Raw genomic sequence first — 26,531 nt, 5'->3', positions numbered from 1 at the left:
ACGAGTTCCTGGTCCTTCCTTTTGGTCTTACCAACGCCCCACCAACTTTCCAACATTTGATGAACAAAGTTCTGGGAGAATGTTTAGACAACTTCGCTTTGGTCTATTTGGACGATATTCTCATATTCAGTAAAACCTCAGCAGAACACGAAGAACATGTACGACATGTCTTGAACCATCTCTGTGAAGCCAAGCTGATTGCCAACTTTAAAAAATGTGAATTTAACAAAAAGGAACTGATATTTCTTGGTTTCAATATGTCTGCTCAAGGTATCCTCCTGTCTCCAGATAAAGTCAAGACCATACAAGAATGGGTTCCACCCTCTAATGTTCAAGAAGTGCGCCAATTTATTGGTTTGGCACAGCATTATCGCCGTTTTATCCCAGGTTTCACTGGAATTGCTGCTCCATTAACTGATCTTACCAAAGGAACAGGACCTAAACGACGACCAATTGTATGGACTGACACTTGCCAAGACAGCTTCGACATCCTTAAGGAAAAACTCAGCACTGCACCTGTACTACTTGCACCAGATATGAACAAACCTTTCCGAATTGAGACAGATGCTTCCGATTTTGGTGTTGGTGCTGTATTGATGCAAGAAGATGAAGAAGGAGTCTTGAAACCACTGGCATTTGAATCCAAGCAACTTTCCAGTGCTGAATGTTCCTACCCAGCCCAAGAACGTGAACTTTTAGGAATACTGCACGCACTACGTACCTGGCGCTGTATGATTGAAGGGAAACCATTTACTGTTTTTACTGACCACCTGCCCCTCAAGTACTTCCATAGCCAAGTTAAACCAACCCCTCAATTAATAAGATGGATTTCCGAATTCGAGTTGTACAACCCCATTATTCAATACAAACCTGGCAAAGACAACGGTGTCCCAGATGTACTTTCTCGAATGGACGGTCCTGAATTTGATGCATCTACAATTGAGTCTATGGAGCCAGAGTATCTGTACACCATGCCCGAATCACAGACTTCAGATTGGCCCAAATACTATGCTCGCACGGAAGATGAGTGGCCAGACGACATAAAAGAGTTGCTACACAGACAACGCAAGAAATTCGTGGTTCATGATCAGAAGGTTTTCCACTTGGTTAAGATTGGTGACACATTTCAAGAAATCCGTTTTGCTCTGTTTACCAAGCATACCAATCTGGTAAACAATTTCCACAATGGGTTTGGACATGCTGGTGAGACAACAGTTTATGACTTGATGAAGAAACGTTGGTGGTAGTTAGGAATGCGAACACAGATCCAAGAATGGCTTGCAAAATGCTCCCAGTGTCAATTAGCGTCCAATGCCGAGCGAAATATCCACCATGCACCCATGGAACCCCTAGATATTCCCCCTCCATTTTTCCACTGGCATCTAGATTTCATTGGAGAGCTCCCAACAACTGTAAATGGTAACCAATGGATTCTCGTTGCAGTAGATTATGCCACCAATTGGCCAATAGCACGTGCTGTACCTGCTGCTACTGGTAAAGCAATAGCCAATTTCCAGTATGAAGAAATTGTAATGCGTTTTGGTTGTCCCAACGAGATCCTCACTGACCGCAGTGCCAATTTCATATCACACATCCTCAGCTTTTACATTAAAAAGATTAAATTACACCACAAGTTAACATCAGCATTTCACCCTCGAACCAACGGAAAATGTGAACGTTTAAATGGTATTTTAAAACAGATGCTACGAAAATATGTACATGGTGCTATTCATTGCTGGGACGAGTATTTGGAAACTGCACTCTGGGCCTGCCAAATTAGGAAACACCGAACAACTGGTTTCAGTCTGTTCTTCCTGACCTATGGCTGTGAACCTCGTATTCCGGGTGATCCTCTACACCCATTCATGGATACCGCTATTCCTGATGATCCTTCTCTTGTCTCTGATGGTGCTATCCCTTTTCTCCGCAATCTGCAACAAGCCCGCATTAATGCTGATGCTCGAGTAGCCACCAATAGCCAACAAGACAAAGAACGATGGGATTCTATTATGAAACCGCACCAATTTGCAATTGGTGAACATTTATTGCTACGACATGAAAACAAATTTGGCTTAGAATATAACTGGATGGGACCATACATAGTTATAGACAAGAATGCAGATAAAAATATATACAAGCTCACAACTATGGAAGGTGTCCCTTATACTTCCTGGGTTCATGCTGATCATTTAAAAATTGCAAAATCCGATGATTTTGACCGTACCTGGTATCACCCAACCCCTGCCCGTGCCCAAATGCGCTGCGATTTAGCCTTGGACTCTTCTTCTGCCCTACTGTTTTCCCTTGTGGATTCTTCTGGGGTTGATCGAGGACTATCAACAGTTTTGGGAGGGGGTGATGTCAGACATTATTTTGTTGTCAGAATTGATATCTTTGGACATTTGTCATGCTTAATTTTGTGATACAAGTTCTAGTGACTTGTTATTATAAAAGAAGCAGGAATTACAATGATTATTCATCAGTTTGTAATTTTAGAAATTAGTAACACTAGAAAAACATACGGGAATTACCATGTACAAAGTTAAATTATAACAATAGAAAATCTGGGGTATTTTTTCATCTCAGCTTTTTTTGTGTGTTCAAGATGAAAACACTGTTTTCCAGTTTTCTATTGGCTTGGATACAATAGGCGAAAATATTATTTATTATTATTATAAAGACATAACAATGCATTATAAAGACATAGTAAATTTAGTAAACGTTGTACTTGTTTCCTTTTTCTCTTAACACTTCAAAGTAAAAACAAATAAACATTATGTCCACAATTCCTGAACTCTACAACGAAAAGTGCCATTGTGCTGGATGTAGTCAGAACGATCTTGGCTATAGTTTTGTTGCTAGAAGAACTGCTCAACGTCATAACAAAAGAGCAAGACTAAATGCCATAAGATGTGAAAGGGGTACAATATTTGAATTTATTTAATTGTATTGTAATCCATGAAATAACGTGTTGTAATAGACATGTCTACCCAAAGAAATATGATGGAGGTCGATGATGAATATAAGGTTTATTTAATTCAGATACTGTTAGATATTAACCAAGTGTTATATTCTAAATGTATCTATCTTAACCCATCAACCCGGAGCCCTGGAAGAATCGTACACTCAGACAAACTCACCTGTTTGGGAAGGAGCTTCAATGTCTGACACTGAAGACGTTTCCGTTACTAATGATGCGATCAGCAATGGCAACAATGATGACAGTGGAAGCAACAGCAATGAAATCAGTGAAGACGAAAGCGAAGACAATGTTATTGAGCTTGACAACAATGAATTGAATAGTGAAGGTCAGTTAGTATTAAAAATTTTAAAAAAAAAGCGTTAATTTTTTTTTATAATAGACCCTTTTGCCACTCCCGATATGCCCCAGAACCCAGTGCACAGGTTCATTGCTACTTTTGTGGTGATGTTCGCTTCCCGCTATGTGGTTGACAAGGGTGCCATTGCCTTGATCGAGTTCATCAACAAGCTTTTGACAATTTATGAGCAGGATTTCCAACTGCCCTTGAGCCTTCCTGGTCTTCAGCGCATGACAGGTTTCTCAGCCATGACCAAAGGCATAAAGAAATTTGTTGTGTGTCAGGATTGTCACAAGGTGTACAAAGAAAGTGCATCTGTCCCGTCTCATTGCAATTTCGTAAAGCTTGGTGCACACTCGTCTTGCAACTGCCAATTGACAAAAACATCAGCATCGGGTGCTTTGGTAGCCAAGTGTTCATACTTGTACCAGTCCGTCATTAATACTTTACAAATGTTTTTTCTTCGTCCAGGATTCGAGGATAAAATTAGACATTGGAATCACGAGCTGAAGATGGTGGATACGATGTGTGACATATACGACAGTGCCATGTAGAAGGAGCTCAAAGACAAAGATGGCGTGAAATTCACAAAGGATTCGCGTTCATTAATGTTGACTCTCAACATCGACTGGTTTCAACCTTTCAATAACATCACGCACTCGACTGGTGCTATATACCTGGTAATAAACAATCTGCCTTGCAATGAAAGATACAAGCCAGAGAACACACTTCTTGTAGGATTGATGCCTGGCCCGAAGGAACCCAAATCCGAAGAGATAAACCATTATCTCTGGCCTATGGTAGATGATCTGATAAGATTGTATGAGGAACTGGCAATCCCAACTTTTGAGTGTCCTAGTGGTGTCTGCGTCCATGCCGCATTGATGATGGTGGCATGTGACATCCCAGCAGCAAGAAAGACAAGTGGGTTCACCTTGCACAACAGTACATGCACATGTTACAAGTGCAACAGACATTTCCCTCGCTTGGAAAACGGTGTCAATGTTGACTTTCGTGGGTTTGACTTCTCTCAGTGGGTGCTTCATGACGGTGTAGAGAACAAGTTGCATGCTGAGGAGTGGGAAAGTGCTAGTACCCCCTCAGAAAGGCATTGACTGGAGGTCAAAAATGGTGTTCGATGGTCGCAGTTGCATTGCCTTGGATACCTTGATCTAGTACGTGGAACGATCATCAATCCCATGCATAACTTATTCTTGGGAATGCCTAAAAGATTGATGAATCATTGGATCAAAGACGAAGACATTCAAGATGGTGATTTTGCAGTAATGCAGAAGACTGCAGAAACAATGATTGTGCCTGGTGAATACACCTCTTTGAACTCGAAAATAGGAAAGCAGTTTTCGTATATGAAGGCAGATGAGTGGAAGTCATGGGTGCTCGTATACTCACCAGTTCTGTTGAAAGATGTTCTTGCAAAAGACAGATTCAAAAACTGGATTAACTTTGTTGATGCATGCCGCCTGTTGATTAAGCCAACAATCACGTTCGATGAAGTCAACACTGCCCATCAGTTCCTTCAAACTTTTTGCACCAGATGTGACGAGCTGTACAACGCCAAAATCCTCATCTGTAATATGCACCTACACCTCCATCTTCGAGATACATTTCGTGATTTTGGACCAGTGTACGGTTATTGGCTATTTGGGTTCAAGCGGTTTAATGGGTTGTTAAAAATTTTGAAGACAAACAGGAAGATTGGGTTTGAAGAAACATTTATGAAGAAATTTATTGAAGATGTGCACAAAGACGATCTTGTCAACAGTTTCCTTCAGAGTACCCGCCAGACATCTGCATTTCCTCTCCTTACCAAACCCACTTCTTCCTTTACACCCGCCACCATTCCATCCATCCGTCAACATACCTTCCGCATACAGTCATTTGTCGAGGCTTCTGAAGATCCAAATGTACTTGTAAAAGGCAACGAACCTCTCCCTCCTTCCACATTCCCTCTATCATTAAAATCCGCTACCACAATGAGTGACATTCACTATGTTCATCTCTTACAATACTACAAAGTTGTGTACAACAATGAACAATTAGTTCACTTTCAACAAGTGTTGGAATCACCATACTTTGTTGACAATACAATCACCCTGTTGAAATACATCAACATCCTTGGGCAGGTCTACAAGGGTAAAGGTGAATCTGGAAGTCGTGGCTCTCTTGTACAAGCAAAGTTCATTGGAAGTACTGGTGAGCATATCATTGCATACACGGGTCAAATACAGTACATTTTCATCCATTCTTTCACTCCTCCACCCACCTCTTCATCCCTTACTCCCTTGCTCCGCACCCATTGCCGCCCAACACAACTTCTTCACAATTCTCAACATACTTTTGCATTTATCAAATGGTACACACCCAAAAATGATAAATCGCGAGAGTACGAACACGTTGAAACCTGCTTTCCAACATTTTCTCCTGACGATTTCCAATGTGTATTGCCAGTGCATAGAATTATGTTAGAAGTAGCAACTGCTGAGCACACAACACGCAGAAAAGTAAAAAAGATGCTGGTCATTCCTTTGCCAAAAAAACAATATATTTAAAAAATAATAAAATTATAACTCCCTTTTTTAAAGGCACACAGAAAAGAATAATCATAGTGTTTGTATTTGTTGGTATGTTTATCATTGTCAGATGGAGGATGTGAAGGATGTAGAGGATAAGAAAACAAAATTTATTGAAACTCATCTCTAAAAGCCCAGTGAGGGAGAAGGGACGTCAATCTAGGCAGGACTGCTAAAACAGCATCTCTACCAAAGGACCTCTTCAACATCTGACGCGAATTGAAGTCCATGCAATTACGCATAAAATCATCAACAACCGCAAGAAAGTGATTGTACTAAATACAAATAAGTGATTAATCAAAGTTCTGTTTCATTTAAATCCATAAAAAAACAAAAAAAAAGCTATATACAATAATGTAAACAAAAGAAATTACCTCATCGCTTCTCCAACTTGGACGCACTGTACAAATCGCATGGTTGCTTGAGACTCCAAGCATATCGTCTTCAGATTCGCCCTCAGACATTGCTTCTTTCTGTAAGAGTCCGTCGCAGCTCTTACCCACCTTCACATTAATTTCAGCCTTGAATGTATGGTAGGTCAGCTCGTGACGGTCAAAATGCTAGTTTATAAATGTATTAATATGAATACATTTAATTTGCAATCAAAATATACTTCTAACATACATTGGTCTCTCAACCTGCTTTTCTTGGCCGAGAATTTGTCTTTTTGCACAATTCATAGGATTCCTTGATTTGGCGTCTCGTTCCACAAAAGTTTGTGTATATATAATCGCTAATATCAGCCTATCAAACACTAGTCCCAACAACCTTTGGAGCCAGGTATGCATGAAGGTCATGCATCAGCTGTCTGTTGGGTGGAAGTCTGTAATCAACATTAACATCCCAACTGCGCTTGCTGTCATTAGCTGCAACTAGTTCCAGCTTTTTTGATTTGAAATTGTGTTTCTTCAACTCTCCTGGGATAAGAGCCTATACTTAGTGTGAGATATTATATTGATGAACTACTATACATCTCAACACTTACTAAAACTCTAGTGCGATACTGTTTACTAAGTTCACCAGCGTTTGCACCAGTAAGAACCACTGGACCAACAGAAGGAGCAGCAGAAGAGATACCAAAAAAAGCCTCAGAAGGTGTTGTATACCAATCTAGAGTAGAGCCAATGGAAGAAGCTGCAAAAGGGACAGAAGCAGAAGCAGGTATAGTAGTAGAAGCAATAACTGCAAGAAGTTCTCCAAAGGCATTGGCAATGCTATCAAGTATTTCCAATGAATCTTTGTTCCCCTTGATGACAATGCCAATATTTGAATCCATGATCTTGAGGCTTTCCTCCATAGCGGTGAGCCTTCTTAAAAGCTTGGTATATTCCAGGGATGGGGCCGGGGCAATTGACTGATGATTGTTAACCATGGTCTGAAAGCTATCTATTAAAATGTTATACATGAGTTAATTGTTAATTATATTTGTTTTATATATCTATTCATTGTATATATAGAGTGTTATTAACATACAAAAGAATTTAGGTGTTAAGCAAAAGAATAAAGTGTAGTTAATGGAAAGATGGTAAAAGTAAAAGCAAGAACACATTTATTATATTACAGTTGTTGCTGCAAATACTCAGGATTTCTTTAATACGCGTATCTCTATTAATACTTCCTGGAATTAACAGGGTGCAAATCGGCTTTGAACATGCTTTTTTCAACTCAATTCAATATATGATTTCTGTCTTTTGGCCTTTTGGCTCTTTGGTCTTTTGTTCTTTTTGTTTTTTTTTTCATTTACAAGTTTTCTCTCTTTTTTCTCTTTCTAACATTTATTATATTCACAGATTTTTTTGGTAAGATATCTTATTCTTTAATATTATATATATATATATAACTAAAATGATAATAATTGTTTTCTATTACTACAGACACTCGCGTTTTGTTACCTTCTGATGCATCCCCTTCACAATATCCATCCGGATTAGCTAAGGTTAGTAAATATACTTTATGCCGTCATCCTATAAAATTATTCTGACTTTTTCCTTTCTTTTGTATAGACCATATCGCCGAAATTACTCTCTACTATTAAACATGGTTATGAACACGGTAATATTTTATTTTATTTCAATCTATCTCTTTTTAATAAGCACACGGCTTAACATAATTTCTATTATAGATGAACCTTTCTCTCATGAGCACATTACAAATCAAGAACTTTCATTTCATACGAGTGTCATTGACATGGTAATTTTTTTTTGTACATATAACAATATTATTTATTTTGTATATTAATGTATATCATTTACTGAAGACAATATTAGCGTCTCCTATGTACTCTCTTGGTCTGCAAATAAATCCTTTTGCTTCGGGTAGGTAAATGAAATATTCTACCACACAGTTCACAAAAAATAATATTTTTCAGCATTTTTATAGCCAAATAAAGTATATTGAGTACTATGGTTCGCATTCATGACGCCTTTTCTTTTTGTCTCTGGTAAGCTATTATATTGCAAGCATAATTACATATATATATTCTTAATATCCACGATTTCTTGTTCAAACAGCTAACACTTTTCTAATTTCATAGAACAACCATTTACAAGCAAGCAACACACAACTGGGCTTTTCTCTGGGAGATATTGTTTGGAGAATACTTGTTTTATCAGAACATTGGCCATTTCAAATTGTATGAAGGATAGAACACTAGCCAGAACGTTCCTGAATATTAAATATAACCACTGTACTATAAACCTAAGAATATTCTTTTCTTTCTAATAAAAACAAAATAAACCAATAATTATTATAAATAAATTAAAGATCGGAGAAGTGTATGGAAGCAAACAGTACAAGAAGAAGTCTCTAAGATTGGATAAAATAAATTCAAATACAACAAAACCCTGTAAAAACTGGCATATCTGTATAATCAATCTTTCATTTATCGTTCTTTTAATCGGAAAGCGGTAGGATATATTACAACAAAACGTAATTCTGAGTTGCCGTTTTAGTGCATGTGGTAAAAACCCATATACAGAAAATGCAAACACATCTTACTATCCTGCTGTTCTGACCTTTTCCTATGTTCGAAAGTTGGTCTTACCACCTATGAGTAAGCCAGCTTCATACACTTGTAAAAACTATCTGATCACATCGTAAAACCTGGTCTTTTCACATAATTAATTACAGTTTTACACATAAGAAAACCGCGCCTCTTTTTCAGTGTAATCCGTTTATAATAATTTGTAATATTACTAGACACTACTTGAGTGTAATCAAAGATGAATAATCATATAAAAAACTATATAAGATAACCCAAATCAAATAATAAAAATCATCTTTTTATCCTCTCTCTTATTTGCTTACTCCTGTGTTATTAAAGCTTGACTAATTTGGCTTCGTTTACAGTGAATTGGAAGATAGCCTAGATCACACTGAAAGAAAATAGGAAAATACTGACAAGTATATATGGGCAAATGGTACTGGGATAATGTGATATAGCATAGTTGATATTTTTTCCACTAGGTTTTAAGGTCATCTAGCACTGTATATGCGAGACTTGCAAACACTACAATATATGTAGATGGGGGATTCCGCAAGTAAGATTTGGTAGCACTTTTGATATACTCATTATGCTTAATAAATAAAAAAGTATTTAAAACTATAGATTTATCTTGATATTCTTGACACAGAACAAGAAAGGTCAAAGACAGATTATATCATGTATATGGCTCTAATGGTTTATCTGTACTACACCCCACATTTACTGACCATCTATACTGACAGTTCTTTAACACCTCCAATCATCAACAGCAAAAAAACACGTCTTTAAAATTATGGACCAGTAATATGTTCTTTATTTATTTGGTTTCCCATTCTTATTAGTTGATTATGGTTTATACTTTTATTTTTATTGGAAAGAATAGAATGTTTCTAGGTTTCAAATCTAATAAAGCTATTCTATATCCTCAGTTACTTCTTGCTCGGCCGGCTTATTATATTTGGGATAAAAAATTTTCTACAAAAAACAAATACCTGAAGAAAATAAGGTGCTCGTTATTTTTTTTAGGGGTAAGAGCAGTACTCTTTGAGAATAGATAAAACATTAGTGATGGGAGTGCGTGCGTGTTTTATACCGCAAATTTTATACACTAATTAATACTTACATTGGAAGTACCCAGTACAAATGGACAAAGAAATAAAACATTTACAGTAAAGTACGGGATTATGATTTCTTTGACTATAAAACAATAGAAAAGAATTAATTTTTGTTAATTGCGTGATAGAATAATTGATTTACATACCAAAGGCAAAGGATTTCTTTGCAGACCAAGATATTATCTGTAAAGTGATAATCACTGTAGCAAATGACAGGATTTATACCTCTGACCTCATACCAAGTTACATACTCATAACTTTTGCTATTTAAAAGTCAGTCTTTAAAATACCGACCTTGTAACGAGTTACAAACTCATAACTTTTATAGCCAATAACATGCCTGTTTTAGCCTATTAGTTTTACTTTTTTGTCAGATACAATTTATGAGATTTACAATTAAGTCAAATACGCTTTATAGGATTTCAGATCATTTTTGCATTTAATCTAATCAAAAGTGCCAAATATAGCAGATATATACCATTTTTAGTGCCTCTGCTTTTTATTATAATTGGTCCAACAAATGCATGATGTTTTATATTAGAATTTTATAGTTTTTATTTTTATTGTTTTTATGAATCAAAATAATCGAAAGTAAATATAAAAAGAAGTATGTAAAGAGAGCACTCATTCATATATTATTAAATAACAGTTTAAGCTACAGAATTTCTATAGTATACATTTATGTATATCTTTGTGTGCACATTTTTATCTTTTGTACTTAAGAATAATCAGTTATCTTCAAAGAATTACACTACTTGAGAGTTAGAATAAAATAATTAAATAATACATGTTTTCTTCAAAGAATATATATTTTAGTTTCTTGGTAATCAAAGTCTGGCGGATCTCCACTTTTGAGAAGCCATATACTTGGCTCCCCATAATCCTACAAACCTATTGAGATAAATATTTCTAAAAGAAGCAAGTATCTCAAGGTTTTCAATCAAATCCTTCTTTTGCGACTTTGTAAGATCACTCCACAACGAAACACTTTCTTCTCGATCATGGAAAAGTTTAAAAGCAGCCCTGAGGAGACTACAAACAATTTCTGAGGCTGATCTGTACATGACACAGGCAGCTGCCCCATCACCTTCAGTCAGGTATATAGACATTGCACGTTGGATTGCTGTGGCCGAAATTTTCCAAGAGTTGCCAGGAACACTTCCACCAGGATGTCCAATGTCTCAAAGAGTCTGGTTGTTGGGTACTTGTCCTATCTCTTGTTCTCCAGCTGGTTGAGGTATTTGGGATTGTTTATGGGTTAGTATCTCAATAATGGGAATAGTAGATACTGTGAGAGTGTTATTTGTTAAAGAGACAAAATAATATTGTTTATATCTGCTACTATTCGAATCTCTGTAATTCGAATCCCTGTTATGTAATGGTTGGTTTACACTGTATGAGTATGTAGTGTATGTGTGCCTGGTGTGTAACAGTTCCGGAGATTGTTAACTTGCCAGATTCATTAGCAAGAAGAAACCAGTGTTTGGTTGTGGGGTCTGTTCTTCACTCAATTGTGGTGTGTATACCACACCGGTAAATGGACAATGTTTTCCAAAGGAATGTTATTTCCCATCTCTCGAAGATTATCAGCCCTTGCCTGTAACTGGGCAACAGTAGCTTCAAGAGCTTCTAGGCGTGCTTGTGTTATGAGATCTTAAATTATTGTCATTTTTATTTAGAAAAGGAAAGAGAACAAAATCCGATTTTCACAAGAAAAAATTCTTCTTATTATCCACAGTCATAATCATGTAATATATTGCATAAATTTACCATATTCAGTATTAAATAGATAATAAAAAACTAAAACATAAATTCACATCTATATTGACCTTTTTTTTCTCTTAACTTATATTCAAAACATTTTTACTATATATTATCATCCAACTAATTCTTCATAAAAAAAACCTCTTTATTTAAAATGAATATCAACGATTTGATTACACAAACATCTGAAAATGATGTCAATGAAGACAGAGTTGAATTGATGAACTATCTCAAAGACGTCTTCAACTTAACTGAATTTGATCAACAAGGCATTCAAGCACGGAATAACCATGTTTCTAGACGCTTCTCAGCTCTTGCATATGACGATAACTTGTATAGTAATGAGTCATACGACCTGAGAGAGTCTATGTTGAAGGGAACCACCAACTGCCCAGAAAGTTCAATAGACATAGATGTTGAATTTGGCCAAGACGTGCCTACAGACATCGAGACTCCACTTGGCAGAGAAAAGAAGAAGAAACCACTAAACTAGTCTCTTTAATTTCTAAAAAACGATATTAACCACACACAAATATACATACAGAAGAATCTGGTTGTGATTACTTCCATATTTGTAACACTGTAGATCATGTGGATTTCCCAAGCCAGTATAAAAGCGGTAAAAGTGATGAAAGCAAACTGGATGAGACTCCTAGAGTTTCTCATTACGAGCCCATGAGTGGGGCAGAGGCAGCTAGTCTGGAGTTGTTCTCCATGTTTGTTGAGAACAATATGTCTTGTAATGTTTTTGACAAATGTGTGAAAATGATGAATAAGTATATGACAGAATGTAGATTGTGTAAGTATATAGTCAATATCAATTATTTATAGCATGTAAACTTACTACCATCTTAGCTGTCATCAATTCACTGATGTCTTACTACAAGATGGACACGCTTCTAAGACAAGAATATACTGTCCGTCCTGTCACGCATGACATGTGTAAAAAAGGTTGTACCCGCTTTGAAGCCATAGAAGCTGGACAGCATGCAGATGAGGAAGAGTGGTGCCCTCATTGTAATAGCCAACAATTCCAATGCGACAGAGGCACTTTAATTCCTGTGCAGACCTTTCAGGTTGTGCCTCTCTCTGAGCAATTGAGATTCAAGCTTGGTAATGCCCAGAAACGCACCAAGATGGAATATGGCAAAAACCGTCTTTCACATAATGTTAGTACCACGAGATCTAATATCCTTGACAGTAATGCTGTCCGCCGTTTAGTTCAGAGTGGTGTTGTTAGTCAGAATGATATTTTGGTTACAATGTTTGTTGAACAATTTAACCCTTTCAACGACTCAAAAATGTCTGCAACTGTTGTCCACGTTATCAATCTTAACATTGATCCAAAAAAAAGATATAATATAAGACGCCCTGTATAAAATTGCTAGCTAAATATGCTTAGATATAAGAGGGACAACATGATGCAGCTGGCAATAATTCCTGGACCTGAACACCCAAAGAATATCACATCCTTTTTGGAAACAATAGTAGAAGATTTGCATATGTTGCAAACTTCTGGTCTGAGAGTTCAGACAAATTCTGGGCAAGTGAGTGTCAAAGTTCATCTTGTCATGGCAACTGACAATAATCCAGCCGTGTCAGACTTGATGAACCTGGCCCACCATAATTCTTTCTTTGGGTGCAGAGCCTGTCTTTCCAAGGGTGTATCCAAACTTCACACCATGTGTTTTATTGGCAATGAGCTGCCTGCCCCAATGAGAACCATAGAAAGTCTCCGTCAGTTCGAGGGAAACATATGTACTTCATTATCAAATAATTAAAATATTAATATCTTTTTTCTAGAGATATAGTGTCAATGGTCCTAATGTTTTCAGAGATCTTGATACATTGACAAGTCCTGCTTTCTTTGGGCTTGACGAGATGCATCTCATTGGCCATGAGATTGGACATCAGTTGTACAAGGCATTGGGTGGCAAGTTTGCTGTGAGTTTCTGGACTGAAAACAACAAAGCCCATTTAGTAGGTGACATCTGACAACAACAACAACAACAACCAATAGTGTATACATTCACTTTAAATGTAAAGCTCGACCAGATCAATAGATTGATAAGTGAGTCTAGGGCCAATATACCAGTGATCTTCACTGGTAGTTGGAGATCACTGAAGGAAATGACTGGCAGACAGAAGGCAGTTAACTGGCTAGACTTCCTTCTGTTTGTTGTACCAGCAGTAGTAATCAAGAACTTTGTTCTTGTCAGCACCAGGAATGCTGTTCAAGACCTGGTCGATGCTTGTACAATTGCCCAGAAGTGGGAGGTGACAGAGGCAGAAATCTGCAATATGGAAGAGTAAGTCAGTAATATTTATATAAACAACGTTTTAATTACCTTTATAGAGCCATTGGGCACTGACATTCCTTCCTTCGGAAAGAAATTGCAGAAGGAAGGATGAAACCTACAATTTTCGTGATGAACCAGCACATGCTGGTTCATCTCGGTTATATGATAAGGGAGATGGACACACTGAGGGCATACAGTTGTCGTCCTATTGAACGCACCATTGGTGCTTATCAAGCTGCAATAGGGTCCTGGAAAGAAACAGGAAAAACATGAAGAATATCCTGTTTAGCAAGGCTGGGATACGACATTGTCTTAGTGGTGAGGTTGTAACCAGAGAACCAAGGAACAGGAGGACCAGCAACTTTGAGGCTGCAAGTAACAATGTTGCTGGTCCTCAGCTTTGGTCAAATCCGACCAGAAAAACTCTTGTTGCTGTGGCAAGCGAAACAGATATAAACTACTATACTTTGGTCTGTTTTTTGGCAGATCTTTGGGGCCAAAATGTTGTGTCAATGGTTGAAGAAACCAACTGGGTCGTCTGTACCAGTAAGATGTGGAAGGACCAAGTAGTGTACAGAGTCCAGGCATCTTTTGACAGCAGACATGTTCAAGCCACTGATCTTGTTGTGCTCAAACATCCATGGGGTAAGTTGTATGAGCTATGTTTTATGTTGTTATAATATTAATCTTGTTCCAAATTTGTTTTTAAAAGGTATGGATTTGTTTGCAAGTTCTTCTCCTACTCTGTCTTAGGAGAAACCAGACTCTACACCATTGTTGACCATCTGTGTGGCATCCAGCCCAATAATGAGGGAATGTTCCCAGTTTGGGAAAGTACTACAATCAGTGACAAGAAGGTGGTAGATGTAAAGTCAATCAAGGGGATGGCTGGTCTTGTTCATGATGTAAATGACAAGACCGTTCGATATGTAGTGGAGGTTTCTCAAAGTCATTATCAATAATTTTTTTTCCCATTTATTGTTTTTCTTTTCTTTTTTTCTTTCTTTCTTTTCTTTCACATTACAAATATAACCTCTTTAATTTTTAAATATATCTTTATTCAAACTCATCAAGAAGTGTGTTGGTATTATTATTACAGTAAAATATTATATAAAAATGGATACGTGTCCATATTCAAGATATGAATATTCTATAAGATGTGTTTGTCATTTATCCAATTTTGTAAACTGATGCATGTCCAGATTTAAACTGTGAGTAGTTTATTGGATGTGTTTGTCACTTTATCCAATTTTGTAAACTGATAAACAGTTTTACATACTATATTTATCTAAAATGGCCTTCTGGCTTAAAAGTAAGACAGTTATATTTGAATATCAACTTCCGAGTACTAAAATAGGTTTAGCACATACTAAACTTAGTAAGTCTGTGTTGGACCTTTTCAAGTTACGAGTTTTGGGCAGAAAGTTACAAGTATCAAAAAATACTCATAGATTTTTTTCTACAGTGAATATCGTCTTTAGTAGAAGATATACATTAATATACAGTATAAATAATATTATTGTATATATAGAAGTAAATAAAAGGCTTACCATGACAATGATGGTAGCATGGGATGAAAGTTCTTGAGGAATGACACGTTTGTAAGAGGAATGTTCATCTATAATAGAAATTATATTCAGTTAGATAAATATTAAAAAGAAATCGATTAAAATAAAATAAAATATTATCGTGTCAATATCCGTGTTTGATTGTAGAGAGTATTTTTGGCGATGTGGCCTATATTAAAGAAAGAAAAAAGTCAGAATGATTGTATGGAATGATGGCATAAAGTATATTTACTAACTCTGGCTAATCCAGATGACTGTTGTGATGATGGCGCATCAGAATGAGCTGAAGAGTGAATTTCTATGACATTAAAATATATTGTTATTTTTTAGTTATATATAAAAAAAGTATATATTTCTTTTAAAACAAAGAAAGTGCCTTACCATAAAACCTTGCGAGTGTAAAGAGTGAAGAGAGAGAAACAGAGAGAATACCTATGACAGACAAAAAAATTAATTCTTTTGTTCTTTGTAAAGAAGTATTTTGAACCAAAAACAATCTTACCAGAAAAATTTGCAAATATAACAAGAATTGAAAAGAGAGAGAAAAGAGGGAAATAATAAAAAACAAATAAAAAAAGTAAAAAAAAATCTTAAAAAAACAGAAAAAGTGTGTTTAAAAAAAAAGACTAAAATGATTTCATTTAGTCCCAAAGCAATATGAAAACCGATTTACATCCCAGTCATTACAAAAAGTATTAATAGAGATTCTTATATCAAATATATTTTGAATATATATAATAACCATATCTTTCATATAATATACTTTCCCTTACTCTTACTCTCTTGCTACTTACTATATTTATACTCCCAAATCAACACACTTGTTCTAACAATTCAAGTATGTAAACTTGATACGATTTATTTTTAATTTAATTTAAATAAATTTAATTGTAGAATGACAGCAATAATAATAATATAATCTGAAACTAATCATTATAATCTTTCATTTTATTATATTCTGTAGACAATGACTAACACAAGACGTGAACGCGCAATTGCCCTTTGTCCTGTTGAGATTACCAATCAGCAGCTTATGGAAATACTTTCTACTGTGAGAGCTAATATGTCTACCATAAAAGGACAGATCGGCAATGTTGAGCAAACTTTGACCAACATGAATGGCAGAATTAACATTCTTGCCACCACCAGCATCAACATTATCAGTGCCATAGATAGTTTGGTCAGAGCTCCCCTTGCTGCTCCTGTGAGAGCCAAACTCACTCTTGCTGCACCTGTTGTCATCTCCAACCATGAGCCTACCCGTAAAGAATCTAATGCAGTTTATGTGAGTAACATACACCTGGCTTAGGGTGAAATTGACTTACTTCCAACTCCGCTAAAATCAAAGAAGTACACCTCTGTTTTTCAAGGTTAAATAAGTTCTCAAAGACATGATCCTTAAAGACAAAAAATGAATGGAAGATTTTGTAATATGTGTTGCTTATTTATATTAAAAATTGATGGGGGTTTAATAGTTAATAGCTCCTCCATGCTTCTTCCTAACTAATATCATACGATCTTTAATGCTCAGGCAAAACTTCACACAAGTACTTGCTGTGATTTCTGCCCACTCCTCCAACAAAGCAACGTCCAGTTCTTTTAGCGTGGTAGGCTGGGGTCTTCTATCTCTAACCTTGTTATCAAGGTAGCTCCACATATTCTCAATTGGATTGAGATCTGGACTTTTTGCAGGCCATGGTAAGATAGCTACATCGTTTCTTTTTTTCCACTGTTCCGCCAACTTGCTCTTATGTGGCTTGGCATTGTCTTCTTGGAGAAGGTAGGTGGTGGTGTCCTTGTCAGAAAGGGCAGCAAGAAATGGGAGATAGTTGACCCTCAGTGTCTGGACATACATTTCTTTTGTCATGTAGTCATCTAATATAACTAGTGGGCCAACACCTCCTGCCCAAATACATCCCCAAACTGATACTGAACCACCCAACCCTTGCACTGCTGGTACCAGACAGTCATCGTCATACTTCTCATGCAGTTGGCGCCAAACATATTGCTGTCCACCTTTCTGAAAAAGGGTGAATCTGGACTCATCACTCCAGATTACTGATGTCCATTCATCATTCCAATTTTTTCACTCCCTAACCTATTGCAAGCGTGCCTTCTTATGTGCTTCATCTAGGTAAGGCTTGGCTACAGCAACACAAAAGCGAAGGTCCATATCGTGCAGATATTTGCGTACTGTTGCTTAACTGATTGAGATGTCATGCATCTCTTTAACACTGCGCGTGATGGTAGCTAATGTGTCACGTCTATTTTTTTTTGCGGTGAACTTCAAATAACGAATTGCCCGTGGTGATAGCTTCTTAGAGGCCCTAGGATGCTCCTTCTCAGCGCACGTCTTCTTTGTCTCGTATTTTTTAATTATACAATAAACAGTTGATTGGGGTATGCCTTCTGCATGTGAAATCTCATAGGAGCTACGTCCTTCTTTATATCTTCCAATAATCATTCCTTTTTCGAAATCTGTTGTCTTATAATATGAGTTGGTAGTTTTAGCTTTATTGTTCTTTGGCATTGTGATTTGTTTTATTAGAGAGATTACAGAATTAAAATAAAAGGAAAATAGAGGATGGTCTTCTTGCATAGAAAGAAGTCATGGCGGAGTTGGAAGTAAGTCAATTTCACCCTAAGCCGGGTGTATTATAAAATATTTTATCAATTCATTTTTTCATGATTTATTTATCAGGCACATATTCACAACCTTATGTGGAAACCCAAGCTTAGCTTGAGAACGCCAGAAAATATCCTGCCCAACAACCTCAAGCCCAGATGAGATACAAATGTTGCTTTCAACAAATCTCCTAACAGGGAGATAGCCAAGAGACTTCTTTCTAACCTTGAGCGCAGGTTTGGTTCCACTAGTATGAGACGGAGTGACCTCCAAAAGAGGTTGCACACCAACTTCACTAGTAGAACCCGTCGTGAGAGAATGTCTGATGATGAGATAGCGGAAACAAATGCTTTTACACAAAGAGCAGCCCGTGCAGATAATGTGAGTATTATGCTAATATATATAGTTTGTAGTTGAAAATTAAAATTAAAAATAACAAATTAACAAAACTTATTACTAGAATGAGTGTTGCCGTGTACTGGCATACAAAGACAATAAGGAGGCCATTGATCTTGTAATGCTCAGAGACTGTGCCAACACTCTTCAAAAAGCAGTAATGTCAGATGGAGAGTCTGCTGATGAAATGGACGAGGATGACATAAAACATGTCATTCATATTGTACAATCAGGCTGGAGAAGCAATGAGGTAGATTAATTTGGAGTAATACTTTTGTATTGGTGTATTATTATATTGAGTGAATTATTAACGAATGTATTTCAGTGCAACCGTTTCATTGCACTTGTTGACACTTATGCTATCCAGGCCATGGGGTCAAGTGCTAATCAAAGGATCCGTAGGATCACTACTAGTGTGTCCAACTCAGCAGTCCCGTATAACATTAGCCCCAATTTTCCTCAGTGGGCTCTTAGAGATGGGCTCTAAATAAAAAAATGTTTCTCTCTTTTTATCTACGTATTACTTTTTACATACACAATACTATCAATATATATAGGGAATTTGTTCTGTTTTTTTTGTATAAGAAAAGGAAATTCAAGTGAGGTTTTTTTTATTTTAAGCATTAAGCTTTTTTGGCAAAGCAATTACTAACATCTTACTAACATTTCTACTTGTAGTAATCCTGGCTGTAGCAAACTCTAAAAAAATGCGGTGCACAGGTACAATGCAATGTCAACTATTGGGGGAGAAGGTGGGGAGACAAAACTCAAGACCGTCATCCTCATGCGATCTATCAGAGGAAGTATTAAATCACTTGATATATGCGAATACATGTTGATGATCATGAACCATGTGAGTCAGGTGGAGATTGCTGTTAGAAGGGTGTGTAAAGGAGTGTGTGAAGAGATACTATATTTGTTCAGCATAGGCTAGGGTATTTCTACCATCACTACCAACAAAGATTACGTGGACAAGAGAACCACAACTAGTTGAACTGTTTTTACCATGGTACTGTTGACCAAATAAGTCAATGAACTTCAACTTTGTGATTTCATTGTCAACAAAGGAGTTTGTGAGCGTGGCATATTGATAACTGACAAGATCAGGAAGATCATATGATGTTTTGTAGTGCTGAAGCAGATGGGCATAGTCGGTTTCATCCATCAGTGCTGATTTTTTTAGCTGAAGAGAAAAAGTCAAAGGAGGGAGAGGTTCGTTACTCTTTGGAGGAAGATGTGGGTTAGACGATGCTAGTAAAAATTATTGCAATCAGAATGGACAGGAGGAGAGGGTAATGACTGTAGTGGTAGGTGTGAATTTTGGAGAAAGCTTTGAGAGAATGTTGAAAAAGGGGACGTGGCTAGAACTTTTCAGAACAGCATTGACATAGTCACCCTTGAATGCATTTTGAACAAAACTTCTCATATATGTTGCCTCAAAACTATCTTTTCTGTTTGTCTTGATATGCTTCAACAGGCCATTGTATCTCTCAAACCCAAAGAGCCAGTAACTGTACACAGGTCCAAAATCATGAATGGTCTCGCGAAGATAGAGGTGCAGGTGCATGTTGCAGGTGAGAATAGTGGGAGTGTAGAGTTCGGTAGCCTTTTTACAAAACATTTCCAGATAGTCGTGGGCGCTGTTCACTTCATCAAATGTGATGCTTGGCTTGATAAGATAGCGGCATGCACAGACAAAATTCATCCAGTTGTTGTACATTTCAAATGGTAGAACACCATGCAGCAGAACAGGAGAATACACCAGTACCCAGGATTTCCAGTCGTTGGCTTTCATGTAAGGAAAGCCTTTTCCAATCTTCAATGTCAGCTTTGTATAATCCCTCGGAAGGACCATTGTCTCTGCGATTTTTTCCATGGCAGCAAACTCTTCGGCTCCAATCGTTTTCTTATCGACCCACCGGTCCATCATTCTCTTTGGCGTCCCCAGAAATAAATTATGCATGGGATCAATGATCGTTCCACGTACTAGATCAAAGTATCCAAGGCGTTGCAACTGCGACCATCGAACACCATATTCGACCTCCAGCTGGTGCCTTTCTGAGAGTGTACTCGCACTCTTCCACTCCTCAGCATGCAACCTGTTCTTTACACCACTACAAATATTCCAAAGCGAATAATCGAATCCACTGAAGTCCACCTGATTTGTGTTGGGCAATCTGGGGAACTGGGTTGTATACTTGTAGCACGCATATGCACTATTGTGGGCTGTAAATCCACTTGTTTTCCTGGCAGCAGGGATGTCACACGCAACCATCAGCAAGGCAGCATGGACATTAGCACCAGAAGGGCACTCATAGGTTGGGACTCGCATTCCAACATACAACTGTTTCATCTCGTCTACCATAGGCTTGAGATAGTTATTTATCTCCTCGCATATTGGCTCCTTGGGACCAGGCATCAAACCAACCAGAATTGTGTTCTCAGGCTTGAACCATACCTCTCGAGGCAGATTATTTACAACCAAGTAAATTGCACCAGAAGAGTAACTAACTCCATCAAATGGCTGGAACCAGTCTATGTTGAGTGTCAACATCAATGAGCAAGGACAAGCAACAAACAAGACACCACTTGCATCCTTCAGCTCTTTCCACATTGCTCCATCGTATATGTCGCACATAGTATTGACAATCTTAAGCTTCGTGTTCCAGTGACGGATTTGCTCTTCAAAACCAGGACGAAGGAAAAGAACAGACAAAGCTTGCTTAAGGGACTGGTACAAGAATGCTCGCTTTGATACCAGTGCACCTGAAGTTGACTCTTTCATCAACTTACAACCACAAGGAGAGCGTGCACCAACATTTGTGAAAACACAATGGGGAGGTACAGACATGTTTTTTTCATAGATGCAATGGCAGTTTGGACATGACACAAATCGCTTGACGCCTTTGGTGATAGACGAAAAGCCAGTCATTTTATGTAGCCCAGCCAGACTTTTGGGAAGTTGGAAATCTTGTCCATAAATCTTCAAGAGCTTGTTGATGAACTCAATCAAGACAACAGAATCCTTATTGACCACGTAACTAGATGCAAACAGTACTGTAAAAGTAGCAATAAATCTGTGCACTGGATTCTCGGGCATACCAGAAGCAGCAAAAGGGTCTTTTTTTTTAAAAAAAAATTAACACACATTTTTTTTTTAGTTTTTTTTTTTATGTATTTAAAACTGACCCTCATTGTTAAACTCTTCAACATAAATCTTGGCAGTGTCTTCTTCGCCATTGTCATCACTGTCATTGTCATTGGTCGTGTCAGACTCATCACTATTGTAGTCATTACCAACAAAGACGTCATTGTCAAACATTGAGACAGCATCCAAAATAGGTGAGTTGACCTGACCGTCCATTGCTTCCACAGAATCGGATTGATACGTCAGGATTACTACAAATATGGAATATAATAGTTTATTATTAGTTTTTCTTCTGCATTTCAAATAAAAAATGTCTTACTTTCAGTATCTACTTCTATGCTTCTCTTTTCAGCTATGTTTTTTAAAATAATAAAAAATAAAAATAAAAGCGATTATTACTCGGTAGACAGATAACAGCACTGAATAAATTATACAACTCTTGAATATCTCAGTACCTTCAAATCTAGCTCTTTTATTATGACGCTGAGCAGTACGTTTCAATACTCAGGAAACTCCTTGATTATTATTATTGCATCTGCTGCAGTGACAATCAGTGTTGTGCATTTGAATAGAAGGAAACATAGTGTATGTATTTTGAATTATAAAATAAAAAAGGAAACAAGAGTGCTACAAATATTTCATTTGATACGGTTTTATAGTAAACCAAAACGTATTTTTATTTTATTTTTATTTTATTTTTATTTAAGCCAATAGAATACATCAAAACTACACCCCAACATGATGAAAAAAAACTGCTGAGATGAAAAAAAAATCCTGACATATCCACTATGATCCAACTACCTGGACAATATGTTAATTGTCCTTATTTTTCCAGTGCCTGTGTCAACCAAAGCAGAGAGAGTATGATCTTGTATAACATAAGACACTAATGTTCTAGAAGACAAAGAGGGCATACAGCCATGGGGCTTATCAGTCAGAGGATTGAGACAGCAGCAGACCGTGAAGTGCCTTGGCAATTCTTGTTGTGATATGCATCCTTACAAAAACAACAAATGAGTTTTCCATCCGGTCTGCAGAAGCAAGGGACGTTGTCTGGTAGCCCATTTAATTGAGAACAAGAAAAGGAAATGGCTGCCAAACAGTCTATTGGTTGATGCTCAAATCAAGAAAGAGGGACAAAGGCTAGTGATGGTACATACTTGCCATGGTAATCCTTGCGTTTCATAGCAGTGATATACACAGACTCTCAATTCTCATATTTGATAAGAGTGGGTTCCACCAGTTGCCAGAGCTGAGGCTAAATGTTGTCCATAAATATTGCCAGAACAGTATGCTCAGTCAAGTGGCAGCTGACAAGAATGCTGTTGGCTAATGTTGCAAACTTGACCCAGAAGAGTCAGATGGGAACACTGCAAAAGACTGCCAGGTTGACAATTTAATATAGTTTTCTAAGTGTTGTTAAATTTTCAAAATAAAAATAAAAATAAAAATTATATTTTATTTTTAGTTGTAATTTCTAATCTGTTTTTTTAGCTGTAAAATTACACCAGAATCATTTTCCCTTCTGCATTTTACATGTCTTTAATATCATTGTAAATTACACTCAAAAAATATTTATATTAAAAGTATTATATATAGTGTAATTTCTTAGAGCATTTGTAACAGTTACATTATCGAAAACATTATATATAGTGTAATTCAGTCACATCAGAGATTGAATACCAGTTAAAAACAGATTGCCAAATTGTAGTTACATTATTAAAGAACATTATAAATGTTACACGACCAGTTATTATTTTTTTATTACTGTTTTTTTATTTCTTTCTTCACTACCACTTTCTTTTTACTTCTACACTTTTACATACACCAATAAAAATGAACAATGTTCTTATTACTGCATTTTTTGAAGAAGAAGAATGTGACAAAGAGATACATATAACTGTCAGCAGCTTCTTATTGGACGAGCTTACCCACAACTACTCTGACGATGATATTAAAAAAAAATCCCAAAGAAGTGCTGTACTATGATCTTCTGTGATAGACAGTGAGTCCACGATCAGCTGTTCAAAGATTATTTTTATGAAAGTACAACCTACATTGACAAACAATTACGTAGGCGTTTTAGAATGAACAGATCATTGTTTATGCGAGTTCTGGAGGCTGTCAAAGACCATGACAGCTACTTTGAACAAAAGTTAGATGCTGCTTGTAGACCCGGATTCTCTCCTATCCAGAAGGTAACTGTAGCTATCTGCCAGCTAGCATATGGTCTTCCTGCCAATTCTATGAACGAATCGTTCAGAATGGCAGAGTCAACCGCTCTTGAGTGTCTGAAGCGTTTCTGTGCTGCAGTTGTATCTGTTTTTGGCGATGAGTACTTGAGAGTGCCAAATGAAGAGAATGTAAAACAACTTCTTCAAGAAGGGGAATCAAGAGGGTTTCCCAGAATGCTAGGTTCCCTCGATTGCATGAACTGGGAGTGAAAGAACTGTCCCACTGCTTAGCATGGGCAATACGTTGGAAAGAAGAAGACTCCTATCATTGTTTTGGAAGCTGTTCCTTCATATGACCTCTGGATCTGGCATGCTTTCTTTGGCTTGCCTGGATTCTTGAATGATATCAATGTCTTGGACCGGTCTCATCTTTTTGAGAATATAACCAATAGAAAAAGGCACTGAAGTTAACTTCACCATCAATAACAATACTTATAGCCAGGGATATTACTTGATGGATGGCATATACCCAACCTATGCTGCTTTTGTTAAAAGCTTTAAGGACCCTCAGTCTGCAAGGCACAAGGTACTTGCATGCATATTGTATTATTATTTATTATATTCACTAAGCACTTATCTTCTTTAAGAACTTTGCAAAGACACAAGAGGCAGTCAGAACGGATGTAGAGCGTGCATTTGGTGTATTGCAGACACGTTTTGCAATAGTTGCTGGGCCAGCAAGAATGCGGAGTCAGGAAACTCTGCATGACATTATGACTACTTGTATAATCTTGCACAATATGATTGTAGAGAATGGTAGAGGAGAGAAAGAATATGTTGGTGAAGGTAATGGAGTAGAAAGAGAAGTTGTGAGAGAAAGATATGAGGTGGATACATCCTTGAATGGAATGACGTCCTTGATGCCCAGATCAGAGATAGTGCTTCCAGATAGAAGCTTCACAAGTTTCATCCAAAGATATATGGCAATTCAAAACTGTGAGCAACACTTTCAGTTGAGACACGATCTCGTAGAAAGCTTGTGGCAAAGAAAAGGAGATTCATTAATAAAATAAAATAAAAATAAAAATCAAATATATTTATTATTTTTGCTTTTGCTTTTTGCAAACTAATTGCCATCACAATCATCTCCTTTGCTGCTAATATCAAAGAGATTGCTGCTCATACTGTCATCATTGCTGATGGGAGTATTCCCTATACCTCTTTCCTGAACCTTCTTCTTCAAGTCCAACATCATCTGATGGCTGACAGAATCTGCAATCAAAGAAGTATCAATCAACAGAATCTTTATGTCCTGAGCCCTTTGAAGGATGACATTTTTCTCTCTTATGGCCTTTGCCACCAAGACGTTAGACTTCATAGTCTTTTTTTAGGAGCTTCTTGCACTTATCACCCTTTGCAATACTTTCTGAATGCAACGCAATTAACCTCTCAATGTTCTTCTCCCACTTTCTTTTAGTCGCCTCTTGCTCCTTGACAAACTTTCTTCCAGCTGGGCAAGCTGGAAACTCCTCTTCGTCTATACCCTCACCAATTGGGTTAGGGGCAGAAGCTGCCACTTTGGAATTTCTTCTCTTCTTTTTGGTTGGAGCACTTGGCTTCCATTTCAGGTGTCTAGCCAAGATTCGGAAGTAGTGATAAAGGTTGAACTTCGTTTTTGTCTTCTAAACTTTTATTTAACTACTGTGAACAGCATAATATGTATTATCTACATTTCAATAGCTTACATTCCATTCATCATTAGTGCCACTGGAATTTGAGCACACTATAGCCAACAAGATACCAACATACTTGTTCACACCCTTGTTTATAATTTGCCAGCAAGCAGGCAAAGAACGTTCATTATGCAGAATGCCGCCCTCAGGAGCATACTCATGGTAATGGTTAGTTATTTTTTCCCAAAAAGCATCCCCCTTTTGTTCAACATCTTAAATTGCATCCAAGGCAATGCAAAGATATGAACGACAGAGCTGTTCATCTTCAGCAATAGTGAAGTTTTTTCTTGGGTCTTCTACATATACATGAACAATATTTATAGCCAAAATTATATAATCATAACTCTTAATATTAGTATTATAGGCATATACATTGCAATTGCAACATTACTTTTGCCAGAAGTGTCAGCTTCAAGGTTAATGATGTTGGGAAGGTTGCTCATTATAACTTTTTTTTATATTTCTTTTGTGGAAGAGTAAAAGAAAAATTTAAAAGATTTAATATTCATTTATAATGTAACACTACATGTAATGTTCCTGACCCTAAAAATTGACTACATTATCTATAATGTTGTCTGTAATGTAACTGCTGCAGACGATTTTTTAAGAACATTTCGGAATTTACATTAAAACAGTCGCAAAAATTAATTTTAATGTAACCGCTGCAGATGCTTTTAATAATTGCAAATTTAAAGATTTGTATTAATTTTTTATTTCAAATGCCGATAAATGAAAATGACATTAAATGTCTGCCAATTTTTTTAAAAAATCCTAAATATTGAACTCTATGCAATCACAACTTTATATACTCAT

At 36.9% G+C, this 26,531-nt stretch overlaps 10 protein-coding genes across 10 annotated transcripts; 7 read left to right on the top strand and 3 right to left on the bottom strand.

The window, feature by feature from the left end:
- Positions 1-2,776: 2,776 nt before the first annotated feature.
- Positions 2,777-5,890, top strand: PHYBLDRAFT_164935 (hypothetical protein; the record flags this gene model as incomplete). The annotated part of the gene is made up of 5 exons (XM_018435108.1): positions 2,777-2,921; positions 2,981-3,027; positions 3,053-3,308; positions 3,363-3,750; positions 4,552-5,890. 5 exons carry the CDS (start codon positions 2,777-2,779, stop codon positions 5,888-5,890), a joined length of 2,175 nt encoding a protein of 724 aa, XP_018296095.1.
- A 131-nt stretch (positions 5,891-6,021) lies between these two features.
- Positions 6,022-7,316, bottom strand: PHYBLDRAFT_68440 (hypothetical protein; the record flags this gene model as incomplete). The annotated part of the gene is made up of 4 exons (XM_018441957.1): positions 6,022-6,186; positions 6,286-6,471; positions 6,680-6,841; positions 6,897-7,316. 4 exons carry the CDS (start codon positions 7,314-7,316, stop codon positions 6,022-6,024), a joined length of 933 nt encoding a protein of 310 aa, XP_018296094.1.
- Positions 7,317-7,433: 117 nt separating this feature from the next.
- PHYBLDRAFT_164933 (hypothetical protein) lies at positions 7,434-9,683 on the top strand (the record flags this gene model as incomplete). The annotated part of the gene is made up of 10 exons (XM_018435107.1): positions 7,434-7,436; position 7,543; positions 7,702-7,710; positions 7,786-7,847; positions 7,915-7,963; positions 8,034-8,101; positions 8,675-8,817; positions 8,863-9,006; positions 9,435-9,450; positions 9,519-9,683. 10 exons carry the CDS (start codon positions 7,434-7,436, stop codon positions 9,681-9,683), a joined length of 660 nt encoding a protein of 219 aa, XP_018296093.1.
- A 1,388-nt stretch (positions 9,684-11,071) lies between these two features.
- PHYBLDRAFT_141915 (hypothetical protein) lies at positions 11,072-11,667 on the top strand (the record flags this gene model as incomplete). The annotated part of the gene is made up of 2 exons (XM_018430696.1): positions 11,072-11,197; positions 11,476-11,667. 2 exons carry the CDS (start codon positions 11,072-11,074, stop codon positions 11,665-11,667), a joined length of 318 nt encoding a protein of 105 aa, XP_018296092.1.
- Positions 11,668-11,927: 260 nt separating this feature from the next.
- PHYBLDRAFT_68443 (hypothetical protein) lies at positions 11,928-15,035 on the top strand (the record flags this gene model as incomplete). Its single annotated transcript, XM_018441958.1, has 9 exons — positions 11,928-12,171; positions 12,318-12,572; positions 12,605-13,095; positions 13,162-13,320; positions 13,577-13,717; positions 13,820-14,082; positions 14,132-14,230; positions 14,318-14,725; positions 14,786-15,035. The coding sequence occupies 9 exons, from the start codon at positions 11,928-11,930 to the stop codon at positions 15,033-15,035; spliced, it is 2,310 nt and encodes a 769-aa protein (XP_018296091.1).
- A 1,573-nt stretch (positions 15,036-16,608) lies between these two features.
- PHYBLDRAFT_164930 (hypothetical protein) lies at positions 16,609-16,950 on the top strand (the record flags this gene model as incomplete). The annotated part of the gene is made up of 1 exon (XM_018435106.1): positions 16,609-16,950. The coding sequence occupies one exon, from the start codon at positions 16,609-16,611 to the stop codon at positions 16,948-16,950; it is 342 nt and encodes a 113-aa protein (XP_018296090.1).
- Positions 16,951-18,251: 1,301 nt separating this feature from the next.
- Positions 18,252-19,150, top strand: PHYBLDRAFT_164929 (hypothetical protein; the record flags this gene model as incomplete). Its single annotated transcript, XM_018435105.1, has 4 exons — positions 18,252-18,266; positions 18,469-18,648; positions 18,728-18,913; positions 18,989-19,150. The coding sequence occupies 4 exons, from the start codon at positions 18,252-18,254 to the stop codon at positions 19,148-19,150; spliced, it is 543 nt and encodes a 180-aa protein (XP_018296089.1).
- Positions 19,151-19,573: 423 nt separating this feature from the next.
- PHYBLDRAFT_164928 (hypothetical protein) lies at positions 19,574-22,393 on the bottom strand (the record flags this gene model as incomplete). The annotated part of the gene is made up of 6 exons (XM_018435104.1): positions 19,574-19,846; positions 19,964-20,649; positions 21,457-21,783; positions 21,853-22,062; positions 22,131-22,163; positions 22,360-22,393. The coding sequence occupies 6 exons, from the start codon at positions 22,391-22,393 to the stop codon at positions 19,574-19,576; spliced, it is 1,563 nt and encodes a 520-aa protein (XP_018296088.1).
- Positions 22,394-24,499: 2,106 nt separating this feature from the next.
- On the top strand, positions 24,500-25,058 carry PHYBLDRAFT_164927 (hypothetical protein; the record flags this gene model as incomplete). Its single annotated transcript, XM_018435103.1, has 2 exons — positions 24,500-24,571; positions 24,633-25,058. The coding sequence occupies 2 exons, from the start codon at positions 24,500-24,502 to the stop codon at positions 25,056-25,058; spliced, it is 498 nt and encodes a 165-aa protein (XP_018296087.1).
- Positions 25,059-25,111: 53 nt separating this feature from the next.
- PHYBLDRAFT_141907 (hypothetical protein) lies at positions 25,112-26,161 on the bottom strand (the record flags this gene model as incomplete). The annotated part of the gene is made up of 4 exons (XM_018430695.1): positions 25,112-25,304; positions 25,390-25,667; positions 25,731-25,930; positions 26,110-26,161. The coding sequence occupies 4 exons, from the start codon at positions 26,159-26,161 to the stop codon at positions 25,112-25,114; spliced, it is 723 nt and encodes a 240-aa protein (XP_018296086.1).
- Between the last annotated feature and the right edge of the window lie 370 nt (positions 26,162-26,531).

This window comes from Phycomyces blakesleeanus (genome assembly GCF_001638985.1).
Source record: "Phycomyces blakesleeanus NRRL 1555(-) unplaced genomic scaffold PHYBLscaffold_4, whole genome shotgun sequence".
In the NCBI taxonomy this organism is placed as follows: domain Eukaryota; kingdom Fungi; phylum Mucoromycota; class Mucoromycetes; order Mucorales; family Phycomycetaceae; genus Phycomyces; species Phycomyces blakesleeanus.
The sequence above is the reverse complement of the archived record's forward strand: the minus strand, read 5'-3'. Positions and strand labels throughout refer to the sequence as shown.